At 31.5% G+C, this 13366-nt stretch overlaps 1 protein-coding gene across 2 annotated transcripts in view; it reads left to right on the plus strand.

Annotated features, from left to right (window-relative positions):
* Positions 1 to 13366, plus strand: part of Tmem131 (Transmembrane protein 131) — a 176332-nt gene that overhangs the window by 151768 nt on the left and 11198 nt on the right. For both annotated transcript variants that reach the window (XM_067280042.1, XM_067280043.1), the window contains 5 exons: positions 2973 to 3206; positions 3347 to 3628; positions 4317 to 4436; positions 7282 to 7430; positions 10663 to 10854. In XM_067280042.1, the coding sequence (XP_067136143.1) occupies positions 2973 to 3206; positions 3347 to 3628; positions 4317 to 4436; positions 7282 to 7430; positions 10663 to 10854 (977 nt within the window). The remainder of the gene's footprint in view (positions 1 to 2972; positions 3207 to 3346; positions 3629 to 4316; positions 4437 to 7281; positions 7431 to 10662; positions 10855 to 13366) is intronic.

The raw sequence follows: 13366 nt of genomic DNA on the forward strand, positions 1-13366 counted from the left end.
AATATTGAACTTAAAATTTATAATCTAAAATTTTTAAATGTAAAAATCATAATTTTATTTTAGATACCAATTTTTTTGTAAATTCATTTTTTGTTTTATAAATTTCATGTTTTTTTAAATAAATATCTGAACTAAATAACAGGTAATTTCTTTCGTTATACTTTTTATATTTACACTTGTGTCCAAAAATAAATATAAAATTGAACATAAAAGCATAAAAATTGAATTTAGATGGACCAATACGTTTGAATATTACTGGAACAATCAAATGATTATAGAATTAATTAAAATGAAGAGACAGCAAGAAGAAGAAATGGTTATGATTTTGGAGGCTAATTTACTTTTCTGTGGAAAGGCAGATTTAATAGTTTTTTTTAATGGTAAAATGGATTTCAAAAACTACAGTCAAATCTTGATATAGCAATTTTTGATGTAACAATAAATCTCTTCATAATGATAAATATAATTCCCTACATAACTCATATTAGCTTAAAGTAAAAGTTCTTCTGATTGAACAATATCCTCTGTTGCAATGTCTGTGTAGCAATACATGTTTTTTTTTTTTTTTTTGTTTTATTGAACTTATAAAATGCATAGTAATTTTTTTTCTCTACAATGATGATAATGCAGTAAATTAATTTTTAATTAATTTATGCTTAATTTTTGAATCAAAATGTGGTACTGTCTTAATACAGCAATTTCAGCATGAATGTTGCCTGTAGTTAGTAGGCATCAGTACAGATGACAGCCTGCCAGATTAACATGTTTTTGATGCTTTAGCACCAAAAGTTTTTGTAAATAATAATACGTCTAATAATACTGTGTGTGTTTCTGTTAACTAAACTGCTAGTAAAAGTATTTGTAATCCAGTAAAGTTAAATGAGAGAGGGGATAGTTTAAAAACTCTCATTATAACAATAAATCTCTACAATAATATTTTTTCTTGTTCTGCAGAGGAATTTGACTGTGTTTGCGATTTCTCTATGAACATTTTATTTCATTTGTTTTGCTCATCAGAAAACCAAAGTAAAAATTCCAGTAGGACAATGCATTTATTTACACAGATTGCAAATAGATAACTAAAATGTGGTTTCAATGAGAGAAGATTGATATTGTGGACTGGTTTTTGAGAAGTCTTTGAAATGCAATAAAAAGTTTATGGTGTTCCAGAAAATAAACAATATAATACAATTGGAGAACTGGAAATGCCATTAGCCAAAATGACACTCATTGAGATAAACTATTGTAGATATTCTTGTGAATTCAATGTCATATAATTTTAGTTCATCCAAGCTAAAGATGGACATGTAAATTGTGATATTGTTATAAAAAATTAATGCTATATGTAAGTTCTTCATACAACTTTATTTAATTAAATTTGTCTAGTTTGAGTACTTTTTTTTTACATAGAAACCAGTTTGTAAGTTTTTTCTTACAATATATTGTATTTTATTATCTTAAGAAAGATATAAAAAAATATATTCTATATCTGAAAATTGTTATAAAAAGTTTGCTGTTTTCGTAATTTTGTTATAGTGCATTTAATGCTTATTTATGTTAGTATAGTTCTTTGGATGAGTGTCAGAATGACACTCACTACAATTGCATGTGATGTGTTTAAAAAGTTTTCTTGCATTATAGTGTTAATCAATATATAGCATTTTTAAAAATAGTTTTTGCTTGTGTAACACTTTCCAGCCCACACAATAGCTTGTGTAGTGTTACACTAGAATACTATACAGTGATATCTCAGTTTTCATCAATAATGTCTGTCTGAAAACAATCGGCGAAGTCTGAAACCGATGAAAACTGAGGCAATTATTTTCATATGAATCAATGTAAATCCAATTAATTCGTTCTAGACACTCCAAAATACATACCAAAAACACATTTTATAGAGAATTAATATAGCGTTAAATACTAAAAGCAATAAGAAATTAACATAAAAGACTAATTAGCATAAAGATAAAAGCATCAAAATTAAAGATAAGATAATTAGCATTTTTGAAAGCAATGGAATTGTTTGGTTAGACATGTGGGGTAATGTCTTGTCTTGTAGAAGCTAGTTGGACATGAGCTTCTAGCCTGTATTGCTCCGTGGTAAAGTGTGACGTAATTGTCATGTAATAGTAGTTGTATGTGTTTATCGATGATCGTATCGCGGGAATAATGTCTTCCAGGAAATCCGTTTAAGGGTAACTGGCTCCTATTCAGGCGTTACAGACGTAGAAAAAACCCAGAAAACTTTACGTGGCCAGCCCGCCCTGGTGAAGTGTGAATCCACGATCGAACTCAGTGTTCAGGGAATGGAACTGTTGGCCAATGGTGGGCCGTTGTGGGGTAATGTTCACACAACGAGAAATAATTCCACTCCACCAGAAAATGCGTGGGTCAGCCTTTGTTTTTGCAAAATTAGCAGCGAGGTCACTTGAGCATGCCAACAAAATCCGAGACAAATTTTTTGCGAAAAAAATCGACAATAACCGAAGTTAACGGAAACCGAGGTATTACTGTATACTGTATATTATGCATTGCTTTTGGACACAGTACAGTATAAAGTTCTCTGTATTCATTATATATTCATTAACCTCTTTGACAAGAACACTCCTTGAGAGGATCAGTTTTTATAAATTTTGAGTTGGTTGTCTTAAAGAGGTTTTACTGTATTTTCAACATCTTATAATGATGTATTATAAATATTAAAAATATTTCAAAATAAACTATTTATTTATTTTCAGAACATATTTTTTTATTTTTTTAAGTTACATAAATACATATTAATAGATATGATAGTCATATTATAAAATAATTTGTATATTTTTTAATTTTATCTAAATTAATATAAACATACAATTTGTAATGGTTTTTATGTTATGAAACTGTTAGCATAAGAATATATTACTTTAATATAAATGAAGGTTAATTAGTTTTGAAAATGTAAACAAGAGTTTGAGATGTTGAAATTTTTTTAGATGAAGCATTTTCAGAATTGGCTCATCAAACAGAAGCATTTGCATTACAACATAATCTTAATAATGGAAAATGGTGTTCTAACAGTCATTCTCTTGGAAACAATACACATTCTTCTACGTATTCAGCAGTTGTTAGTAGAGATAGTCGAAACATTAAAGGAAAAATTAAAACTACAATTGCTCAAAATGGCAATGATTTAAAGACGAGTACAAATCAAACTTTGAAAAATGCAGGTTAGTAATTTCAATATTATATTTTAATAATTTTAAATTTAGAAAATGCCTTCAAACCTTAATAAAACTTAAAATTAACAAATATGTATTTGAAGTATTCTTTACTTAATAAAATTATTTATTTGCAAAAAATTTTTCAGGATTAATAGGTCAAAGACCATCATCATTACTTTTGACGACAGATTCTCTCTCCATGAATGTAAATACTTCTTGTGTTTGGAACTGTAATACTCCTCAAATGTCTCCAGTCATTACTGCTGGATCTCCTGAAACTCCACAAGATGATGGTTCTGCAGATTTATTAAACTGGTTGGCTCATCCATTACCCGAACAGTTGTCTTTCACTGAATTACCTGAACTGCCTCCTATTAGTCTTAAAACTGACACTTTTATATCCAATGATAGTGATTCTGGTTTTGTTGGTAATTATTATAATTTTAAAATATATTCTTTAAAATTTCAGATTTGCTAAATATAATATGAACTAAATAATAATGCTTCAGTTTTATTATTTTTACTTATTTAATAATTATTCTGATCATTGGTTATTAAAATCTAAACCACACTCGTACCCAGCAAAATTCAATAAATAAAAAACTTAAACCAACACCTTAATGTTCGCTGAGAGATTTATTAATATAAATCTCTCAGCGAATATAATATTACTTTTTTATTAATGTTACTGGTTATATTTTTAAATTTTGAAATTGGTGTTCCATTTAAGGAATATTCTTTTTAACCTGAAGATCATGATCTATCGATTAGATCGAAAACGTTTGTTATATCAATAAATCTCTCAGCGAACATTAAGGTGTTGGTTTAAGTTTTTTATTTTTTTGGTTATTAAAATCTTTGAAATGCTTATTCTTTTTGAAGTTTTATCAAAATATTGAAGGATATTTGTTGAATAGACTAAATCATTAATTGTAATGTAATCTTGTAAAATTATTATTTTTAAATGCATTTTTCCCAATTAAATAAAAACTAGTACTATTTTAAATTTAATATGATTTTTAGTAATCATCCCAAAAAAGAAATATTAATTGTATATTTAATATACTGATTTTATTGATTTTTTAAAATTGATTTATATGTATTTATTAATTTTAGATACATTCCCATCAAATGCATCAAGTCCATCTTGGAGTCAACCCATGACAGTTATGCAAGCATTACAAGCAGAGAGACGTCAACGTATTGATGAATATCATAAGCAACTTGCATTGTACAGTAAGTAGTCTTCAGATGAAATCAACATCTACAAGATAGTAACTTAACAGTGTAGAAATATTTCTTGGTACAGATTGAATTTGAACGTATAGCTCATTTAGAAATGCAGGTTGGCCCAAAAAATGATAACTGAAACACAAGAGAGCAATACATTGTACGCTTTAGTAACTAGTAAGTAAAATTTAATTTTATTGTACAGGGTAAATAAATGTTTGGTTTTGACTACATGTATTGTTGTTCCATATAATTCATAATAAACAATTAAGTTCAATGACATTTTTTGAGGCATCCTGTATTTTTATATTGATGCAAAAAGTTTGGTTTATTTGAACACAGTCAACTCACATTAATATGAATTTCTAGGTGAAAAGTAGTAGTTTGCTGTATTGAAAATTCATATTAACAATTTTCCAGTTTTAGATCAAGGTTGTATAATTTACAGAGTTAAGGATTAATAGGCAATTGAAATCTCTAAATTATAATATTTTGAATAATTTACTAAATAAAGTTAAATAAAATTAAATTCATTTAGCAAAATAAATGAATGATCTAAGTGATTTACAAATAAAAAGAATGAGGATACAATATTTACTATTTAAGTCTGGTGCAATACATCAGAGTGGTTAAACAAAAAGCAAAAAGAAGCTAAAAGAAATCCATGATTTTTTCTGTTGAAGACTTTTTGAAAAAGTATAAACTATTTTTTGGCACTAAAAGAGTAAAAAAGGAACCAAATTTAGTGCAAAGTAGCCAAGCCTGGCATTACTGTATGCACCCCTGATATGCAAACTAGCATGTGTTTGCATGGGTCTGCATCCATTTAAAGGGGTAGGTGTCTTTAAACTTTAACCTTTATTTTTCTGAGTACAGTATAATCTGCTAAAACTAGATGTTTGAATTGCTATACAATCATAGGTCAGACCATCTTTGTTTACTAAGAAAAGAAAATTATTGTACTCAAAATAGAACATTTATTACAGTACCAGTTTGCTTTTTACACTTTTTGACTGACATGAATAATAAAATCATTATTGGAAATAGGGTTATTTCTTGAGTGTTGTGAAATAATTTATAATTTACATTTCAATTTAATGAATTCTGGTAAAATTTTTGGCTTTATAACATGAAAACTAACATTGTGACAATAGAGTTTTGCCAGGGCACTGACAAAATTTGGTTTAATGCAAGAATGAACTTTATTGGTGTTTGTTTTAAGGCATGTTGACTGTATTTGAAAATACAAATTGCCACTTAAAGTACTTTCACTTTAAAAAATACAATAGAACATGAAACATTGATGTTTTGAATGTTGATGTCTTAAACTATGAACAATGGTGAAAGTAGAATAGTATGGTGCAATAGTAAGTGGTATAATAAGTGGTAGAGTAGATGTAAGTTAGAATAGAAAATTGAAAGTACACTGTCTAGCAGAATAATCTTTGCTTTGAAGATAAATGAAAAAGGCATCAAAGATATTATTTAAATTTTCATTGTACAATCAGAAAGAACAATCAAAGGAAAAGCTATCAACTATCTCCTAAAGAGGATGGCACGTAACGGCTACCTCTAGTAGCAAATTACTTTGTATTAATTATTTATAATAGTCATATTGTAGCCCAATCATTTAGGCAATTGTTGGATGTTTATATTTGAATTTTTAATTTTCATGACACTTTTTCAGATGGTAACATTATCAACATGATATTTCACAAGATACAAGGGTAATCCCAAAAGTAAGGTCTCCTATTTTTTTAAATACAAAGAAACGTTTATACAAAAATAAAGTTCATATCATTTTAAAGCTTGAACATTTATCTATATTTCTACATAATCATCATTTCGATCAATGCATTTTTGTAGGTGCTATAGCAGTTTTTGTATGCCCATGTCATACCTGCTCACTGTCACGTTGCAGGTCCCATCTTGCGCACACCTTCCAATATTGCAACTTGTCCGTTAAAGTCCTACAAATTGTGTTTGGGGAAAGCCCAATAACCAAAATGCAGAGATCATCCAGAGTGATTCGCTGATCTTCACTCATGGTTTGCTCAACCTTCGCGACTGTCTTGTCGGAAATTGATGGTCTCCTGCTTCTTTCTTTGTTGTGAATTTCAGTACAATCAGCTGCAAACTCCGTATATCATTTGAAGATGTTTTTGACATCTATGCATGACTCGCCATACATTTCTGTCAATTGGCAATGAATTTCAATCGGTTTAACATGACATGGTGGTGAGCTGGTATGACATGGGCATACAAAAATTGCCACAGTGCATACAAAAATTCTTCGACTGAAATGGCAATTTATGTAGAAAAACAGATAAATGTTCAAGCTTTAAAATGATATGAACTTTATTTCTGTATAAACATTTCTTTGTATTTAAAAACTTAGGAGACCTTACTTTTGGAATTACCCTTGTAGTTTACCTTATAAAATTTGATGCTGAATATTAAAGATATAGTGAACATTTGAAATTCTCTGATTAGGAAAAGTAGTCTGTTTTACTGTATATGATAATAATAATAATAATAAGCAAATGCAAAAAATTTTAAAAAGTACATAAAAATAAAAAATTTATTGGAATTAATACTAGTTACAAATTAGTTAGTTTTATTGTATTTGATTTTTAGGGATTGATTAAAATTTGTAAAGGTTGTATAGTACTAAAAGTTTATAAAAGTAGATAATGCCAATTATTCTAAGAGAGATTTCAGTATTTTAAATTTTTAAGAAACTTTGAACATCACTGATGGAATTTAATGGTGACAGTTTTCATTATATAGAAAAAATTTAATTGTTATTTTTCTGGCAAAGTACAGAATAATAATTAAATTTGTATCATAGATGATTGGCCAGGATTTGATCTACCAGATGTAAGTGAAAGTTTGTGGGACCAAAATTATAATCCTTGTGTTGATAGCTGGAGTGAAAAGGCACCTATCTGTGATTTTGTTGATAACAAGGCGGAAGAAGATGCAGAGAAACCCCTATTTGTAAGTCATAACATTTTTATTAGACAGTTTTTAAAATTAGCAATATTATAATTTTTTCATTTGGTATGATTAATTATTTATGCAATCCTAATGAAATTCTTAATTAAATATCACTGTGGTTTTAAAAATTTCATATCACTCAAATCAATTTTACCCTTAAAAAGTTTAGAAATTAAAACTATCTGCTAGTTGTCCAGCAGGCAATGAGCTCTAGACTTCTGATTGTCATGCAATGAAATCAGTTGTCCAAACTGCATGGTGCACATTAGAAAAATAGAAAGTACAAATTCTTATTGGATGAGTTCAAAATATCAAAAAGTTTTTTTAATGAAGTAAAATTATGAGTCTATGAGCACTAAGTTTTGGCTCTATGGAGGACTTATCATACACTATTGACATTGTTAGAATAATCACACAGGAAATGGTAGACACAGGTTTATTATGATGATGGTATGCATTTTGTTGTCTGTTTCTCTTCAGCTGTATTTGTTAATTTGATGGGTTTACAGGCATCTACAAAAATGCAAGTGGTTTTTCATTACAAATATTTAAGTTTATGATTAAAATAGTTCAAAATTACGTTTTTATTCATACTTAAAAGGTACATTCTATTTTGTTGCCGATGCACGGATGACTTCATTTTTTGGATTTTTCACAGATGTTATATTATGTTTTCCGTACCAATAACGACCAGAGATTAAAATTGTTGCTTAATGAAATAAACTGTGAAGTAAATAAACTCTGGAAATGAACATAATACAAAGTTATAAACAAAATTATAGTTACAAAAGTAAGAGCTGTTTTAAGAAAGGTTACATATGTTTTTGCAGTCAATCAGCTTGTACAATGTTTTTTTTACTACAGAAGCAATGCTACTATAGGATGATATCTGGTTTTGGTGATATAAAGTAATTTCATCTTGCTAATGTTAAGTTTATAAAAATAAAAAGTGTGGAGGTATCTGAAAAGATTATTTTAAAAATATTTTCACATTATTTCTTTAGAGTATTTTTAAAATTATTCATATATCTAAACATTAAATGTTACTTTGAATAAAAACACTTGTAATTGCTAATGTGTGAGAAAAGCACTAGAAAGGAATGTGATGACATCAAATGGGAGAAATGTGCTGTATTTTCAAAGAATCAGATTTAAAGGTTTAACAGCATCCAAGATATTAAAACTAAGCTATTTTCTATCATTTTATTTATCTATTCAAATGTGACTTAAAATTTATTAATAAGTTAAATAATGACATTCAAGCCTATATTAAAAGTTATGAGAGATTTCTGTTTTTTTTTTAATTAGTGTTTTATATATTATTTTACATTCTTTTAACATGTCATTTGTAACTGATATTTTTATTTTTGTTCTATAATTTTGAATTTCAATTTGATGATTGAAAAATTTAACTATGAATTCATTAGCAAAATTTTTTTTTACTCTCTAAAAACTTAATAATTGATTAAAACAAAATACATGTTAAAAAAGTTAAAGGAACATATTCAGAAGTTAATCCAAAATTTAAAAAATACAATGACTATTTTTTGTTCCAAACAATGTTTAAATACTATAAAAAAATTAAATGAAAATTTAATTTATTCAAAAAACTTAATGAATGGTCAAAGTTACTTGCAAATTTGGCAATATATTTGTGACATTTTTATAAATGTGTTGTTATGTTATGTATTTATAAAGATTTTAAGAGGAAAATAATTTTGAAATATCATGATGCCTAGTACTTCAAATTTAATTTGTTCCAGGAGGTCATTTGAACTCTGAATTGTTTGAAGTTAATTTTTCCTAATTAGAAATAATAGGAAATGAATTAATTCATTCCCAGACCCTAAACAATATCCATTTCAATAACCTTAAACAGTAAATACACATAATTTAAGGTAAAAATAACAACTAAATAATAGATTAAAACATGAAAATACTGTATAACTAAATGAAAATTGTATTTATTGGTCCAAACTGTTGACTTTGGCATCTTAAATATGGCTGCCAGATCCACCAAACATTATCACTTTTGTGGGAACGCCAAAAGGTAGGACGGAGTCGTACCTCCTTTTTCTTCGGCAAACAGGTCGGCAAGACCCACCCCACTGTCAAGGATGGCTAAATTTTTTTGATATCCCGACTTGTCGGGATTGGGTAATTAATTGTCAGGTCGAGTGGAGGAAGTGTGTGGGTTCATCGATAAGTTTACGGCGATATTCGAATAAACAGACCCAAGATGAAAACACATGACGATTTATTTAGATGGACAAACAAAATACAGAAATCTAACGCGTCCTGTCCCTAATTGCGGGAGAGAGAGAGTTTACACATGTTGGGGGATCATACCTCATCTTCTGATATCTCGGTTGGAATCAAAGGTGAAATCGTCTCAGATCTCTGGTTGTGGAGGTAAGCAGGAGGATCTGTCGGGGCGGCGCGTCGTTGGCGGGCTTCGGTGGCTTCAGGGGTTCGGCCCTCGATTTTCGGGACTGATCCTACAGGTCGGGAGTCTTATGCGGATCTTCAGTGACCCCGTTCTCAGATATCTCCCCCCTTTATATACTCCAGGTCTCGTCCGCTGCGATTACCAATCGCGACAGAGGCTGATGAGTCGATCTCCGTGACTCAGAGGTCGGATCCGGAGAGGAGGGAAGCGTGTTTGACGGCGGAAGGCTGCACATTCTTTGAATCTTGATCGCTATCTCCCGAGGGGATTTGAACAATAAAATTTTAAAATCGGATTGGCCGGTTTAATCCAGTCCTCACATTTTCATTCTTCACAATAACTTTTTCTTTACACTCAGTTGTCAATACTACAACCTTCTTAGGCTTCATTGCTTCCATACACTTCTTGGACACCATGGTTAATAGGTAAGAGTTTATATATATTTTTAGTATGTTTGGTTATATCAAAAATAAAGTGAAAAAACACACAAGTGTAATGCAAGACATGCTTTCACAGTAAGAGTGAGAAATGACTTGGATGCATAACAGATGGCATTTACACAGTGAGTACATTTTTTTCACTGCTTGCACAATTTGATAAATAATTCAAAAACCTGTAGATCAAATTTCTCTTGAATTTAGCATCCAAACTCTAGAATGTTCAAAGTTAGTAATTTGATGTACTATGAGGTATTACAGTACATTAAAAATTTTTAATTGAAATGTTAAGATTGTTTTCTATTTTAAAATTTATTGATATAATAATATACATTTTTTTTCTTAGATTGGAAATGATTCTGTTTGGAATACTGTTGGCAATAACAACTGGAACTCTGGTCCATCTGTATGGCAAGCAACAGCAGTAAACAGCTGTCCTACATCCACAGATATTGGAGTTGATATATTATCAAATGTAAATCATAGTGCTGATGAACCAAATGAAGAACCAATATGTTCATCTGTTGAGAATAATGAAGTAAGTAAAAAAAAATGTGTATATACAGGGTGACAATAATTAACCCGTACAAAGTTTGTAGCAATGCTGCACCTGAACTTTTTTACTGTCACCAATTTACATACTATTGTTTAATTCTCCATGATTTCCTGCCTGTGTAGATGTACTTTCGATGTAATAAGGGTTAGTTCTTTATTTTTTTTAATGGTGTTGAACAAATGTTGTGCAATTTTGGAGCTATTCTGGCAAGGAAAGCATCAATGTGAAATTGTTCGTCTGCTCGGTGTTCCAAAAATGACAGTCTCAGATGCAGTTTGGCGATTCAAGGAGCTTGGCCACAATGGTGACCGTCCCGGACGTGGAAGAAAGCGCACTGTCAACACGTCTAGGAACCGCAAGATCATCACAAAGCGAGTTGACTGACATGCGAAGGTCTCCATGAGAAAAATTACTCGTGAGATCACAATCAATCGCGAATCGGTGCGGTTCATGGCGAAAAAGGAACTCGTACTCAAGCCCTACAAGTTCCAAAAGGTTCAGCTCCTCACCGATGAAAACAAGTGTGTGAGACTCCAAAGATCCCGTTAACTCAAGCGTCGGGCTGCAGGTCGACAATGGGAGTGCATTCTCTTCACAGACAAGAAGCTTTTCTCCGTACAACCATCAAAACGACAGGAACTGGTCCGCGGGGGCTCCTGGACGCTCAGCCATCATCGAACATCACAAAATCCAATGTCAGTCATGGTTTGGGGCGGAATTTGTGCGAGCGGCAAGACACCCCTTGTTTTCGTCGATCAAGGGGCCAAAATCAATCAATATGTGTACCACCATGACATTCTCGAGGCTGTGGTACTTCTGTGGGCTCAGCAGCATTTTGGCAGTGCGAAATGGACGTTTCAGCAGGACTCAGCGCCGACACACAGGGCGAAGAAGACTCAGGAGTGTGCAAGGCTCATTTTCCTGATTTCATCTCGTCTGCGGAATGGCCACCGTACTCGCCGAATCTGAACCCAATGGACTACAGTGTGTGGTCCATTTTAGAGGCCAGGGCCTGTTCTAAGTGCCATGAAAGTTTGGAGTCGCTGAAGCAATCCTTGCGCTGGGAGTGAGACAAACTGTCTCCAGAAGAGTGCGGCCCGTCGCTGAGAATTTCAAAATGCGTTTGGGGCTCTGCATCAAAGCAACAGGAGGCCACTTTGAAACTGGCTGAATATCTGATTAATACGTAAAGTATTGTCACTGTTATATGCTGTTGTTTTGCTAATTTTCATTTCTTTAATAAATTTACGATACAAAAAACTTGTACGGGTTAATTATTGTCACCCTGTATATATATTTAATATGTAAAGTATTTCTAAAAACTAAAAGTATGGTGAAAGGCTTAAATGTTTTATTGATTATTAATGATACTATTTAATAACCATTTACTCATTTTTTAATGATGAATTACGTAGTGATGATAAAAATACAAAATACAGTAAGACCCCACTTAATGCGGGGGGATGCGTTCCTAGATGACAGAGTGCTAAACGAAACAGCGTTAAACAGGGTTATCTTAACATGTAAATAAGGGGGATACATGAAACAGAACAGAGAATAGGAAAATTTATCAGTTTTTTTTTTTTTTTTGTTTTATTTTGTAACATTTATTGTTAAATACTTTTTTATTACATTAATTATAGACTTATTTATTGCCAATATCGATATTTATTCATAAAACATTCATGAAAATAAAAAAAAAGTTCGAATAAAGAAGTTATGTTTGTGATGAGGAAGGTTCTTCCTCATTTGACACCTTTTTGTTTCTTTGTGAAGAAGTCATCTAACGTCGTTTGCCGTTTCCTGTTTTGTTCAGCAAGCAGTTGTTGATAGCAAGACATCGCATTCATGACACTTCATCTTGCCTTTGAACTTCTATCAAAATTGAAATCATTTTCCTGCTGGATGCTGAAGCCGTTTTTTAATAGGAGAGAGTTAGCCAGCATTACGGCCTCAAAGGTGGGTACAGAAGGGTATAAAGAAACTACATCTAACTTGTAGAAGGTGTAGGCGTCATGTGGTAGAGCTCCGATTTCTCACCAGGGCCAACGAATTTCTAACGCAGTCGCACTTATCGGAATTGAGCGAGGACCCCACTCCAGCGACACTACGGAAAGCAAGAAGAATCGTTGCACTTCCAGGAGTTTCCGCAACCCTAACTGGGCCTCTCGACCCTCCCCCCAACGTTGCGTGTCTTAGGTTGTTCTTCCAACCAAAGACTCATAAAGCAAATTGGCCGCTACGCCCGCTAGTAAATAAGCGGTCTCATCCCACCTACTATTTAGAGAAAGCGCTCGCTAAATTTCTCCGTGCCATAGTTCCGGATTCCCCACACATCACTCCCTCCTCTGTCATCGCCAAGTCCACCATCGCGTCAAGCATCGGAGCTCTACCACACGACGCCTACACCTTCTACAAGTTAGATGAAATCATTTTGTATAAACTGATTCATTATTTCCGTTATACTGGCTAAACTTTTTTTAGAAAATCTGTT

The sequence above is a fragment of the Centruroides vittatus genome, unplaced genomic scaffold (assembly GCF_030686945.1).
Source record: "Centruroides vittatus isolate TY-2023 unplaced genomic scaffold, ASM3068694v2 contig_880, whole genome shotgun sequence".
NCBI classification, from domain to species: domain Eukaryota; kingdom Metazoa; phylum Arthropoda; class Arachnida; order Scorpiones; family Buthidae; genus Centruroides; species Centruroides vittatus.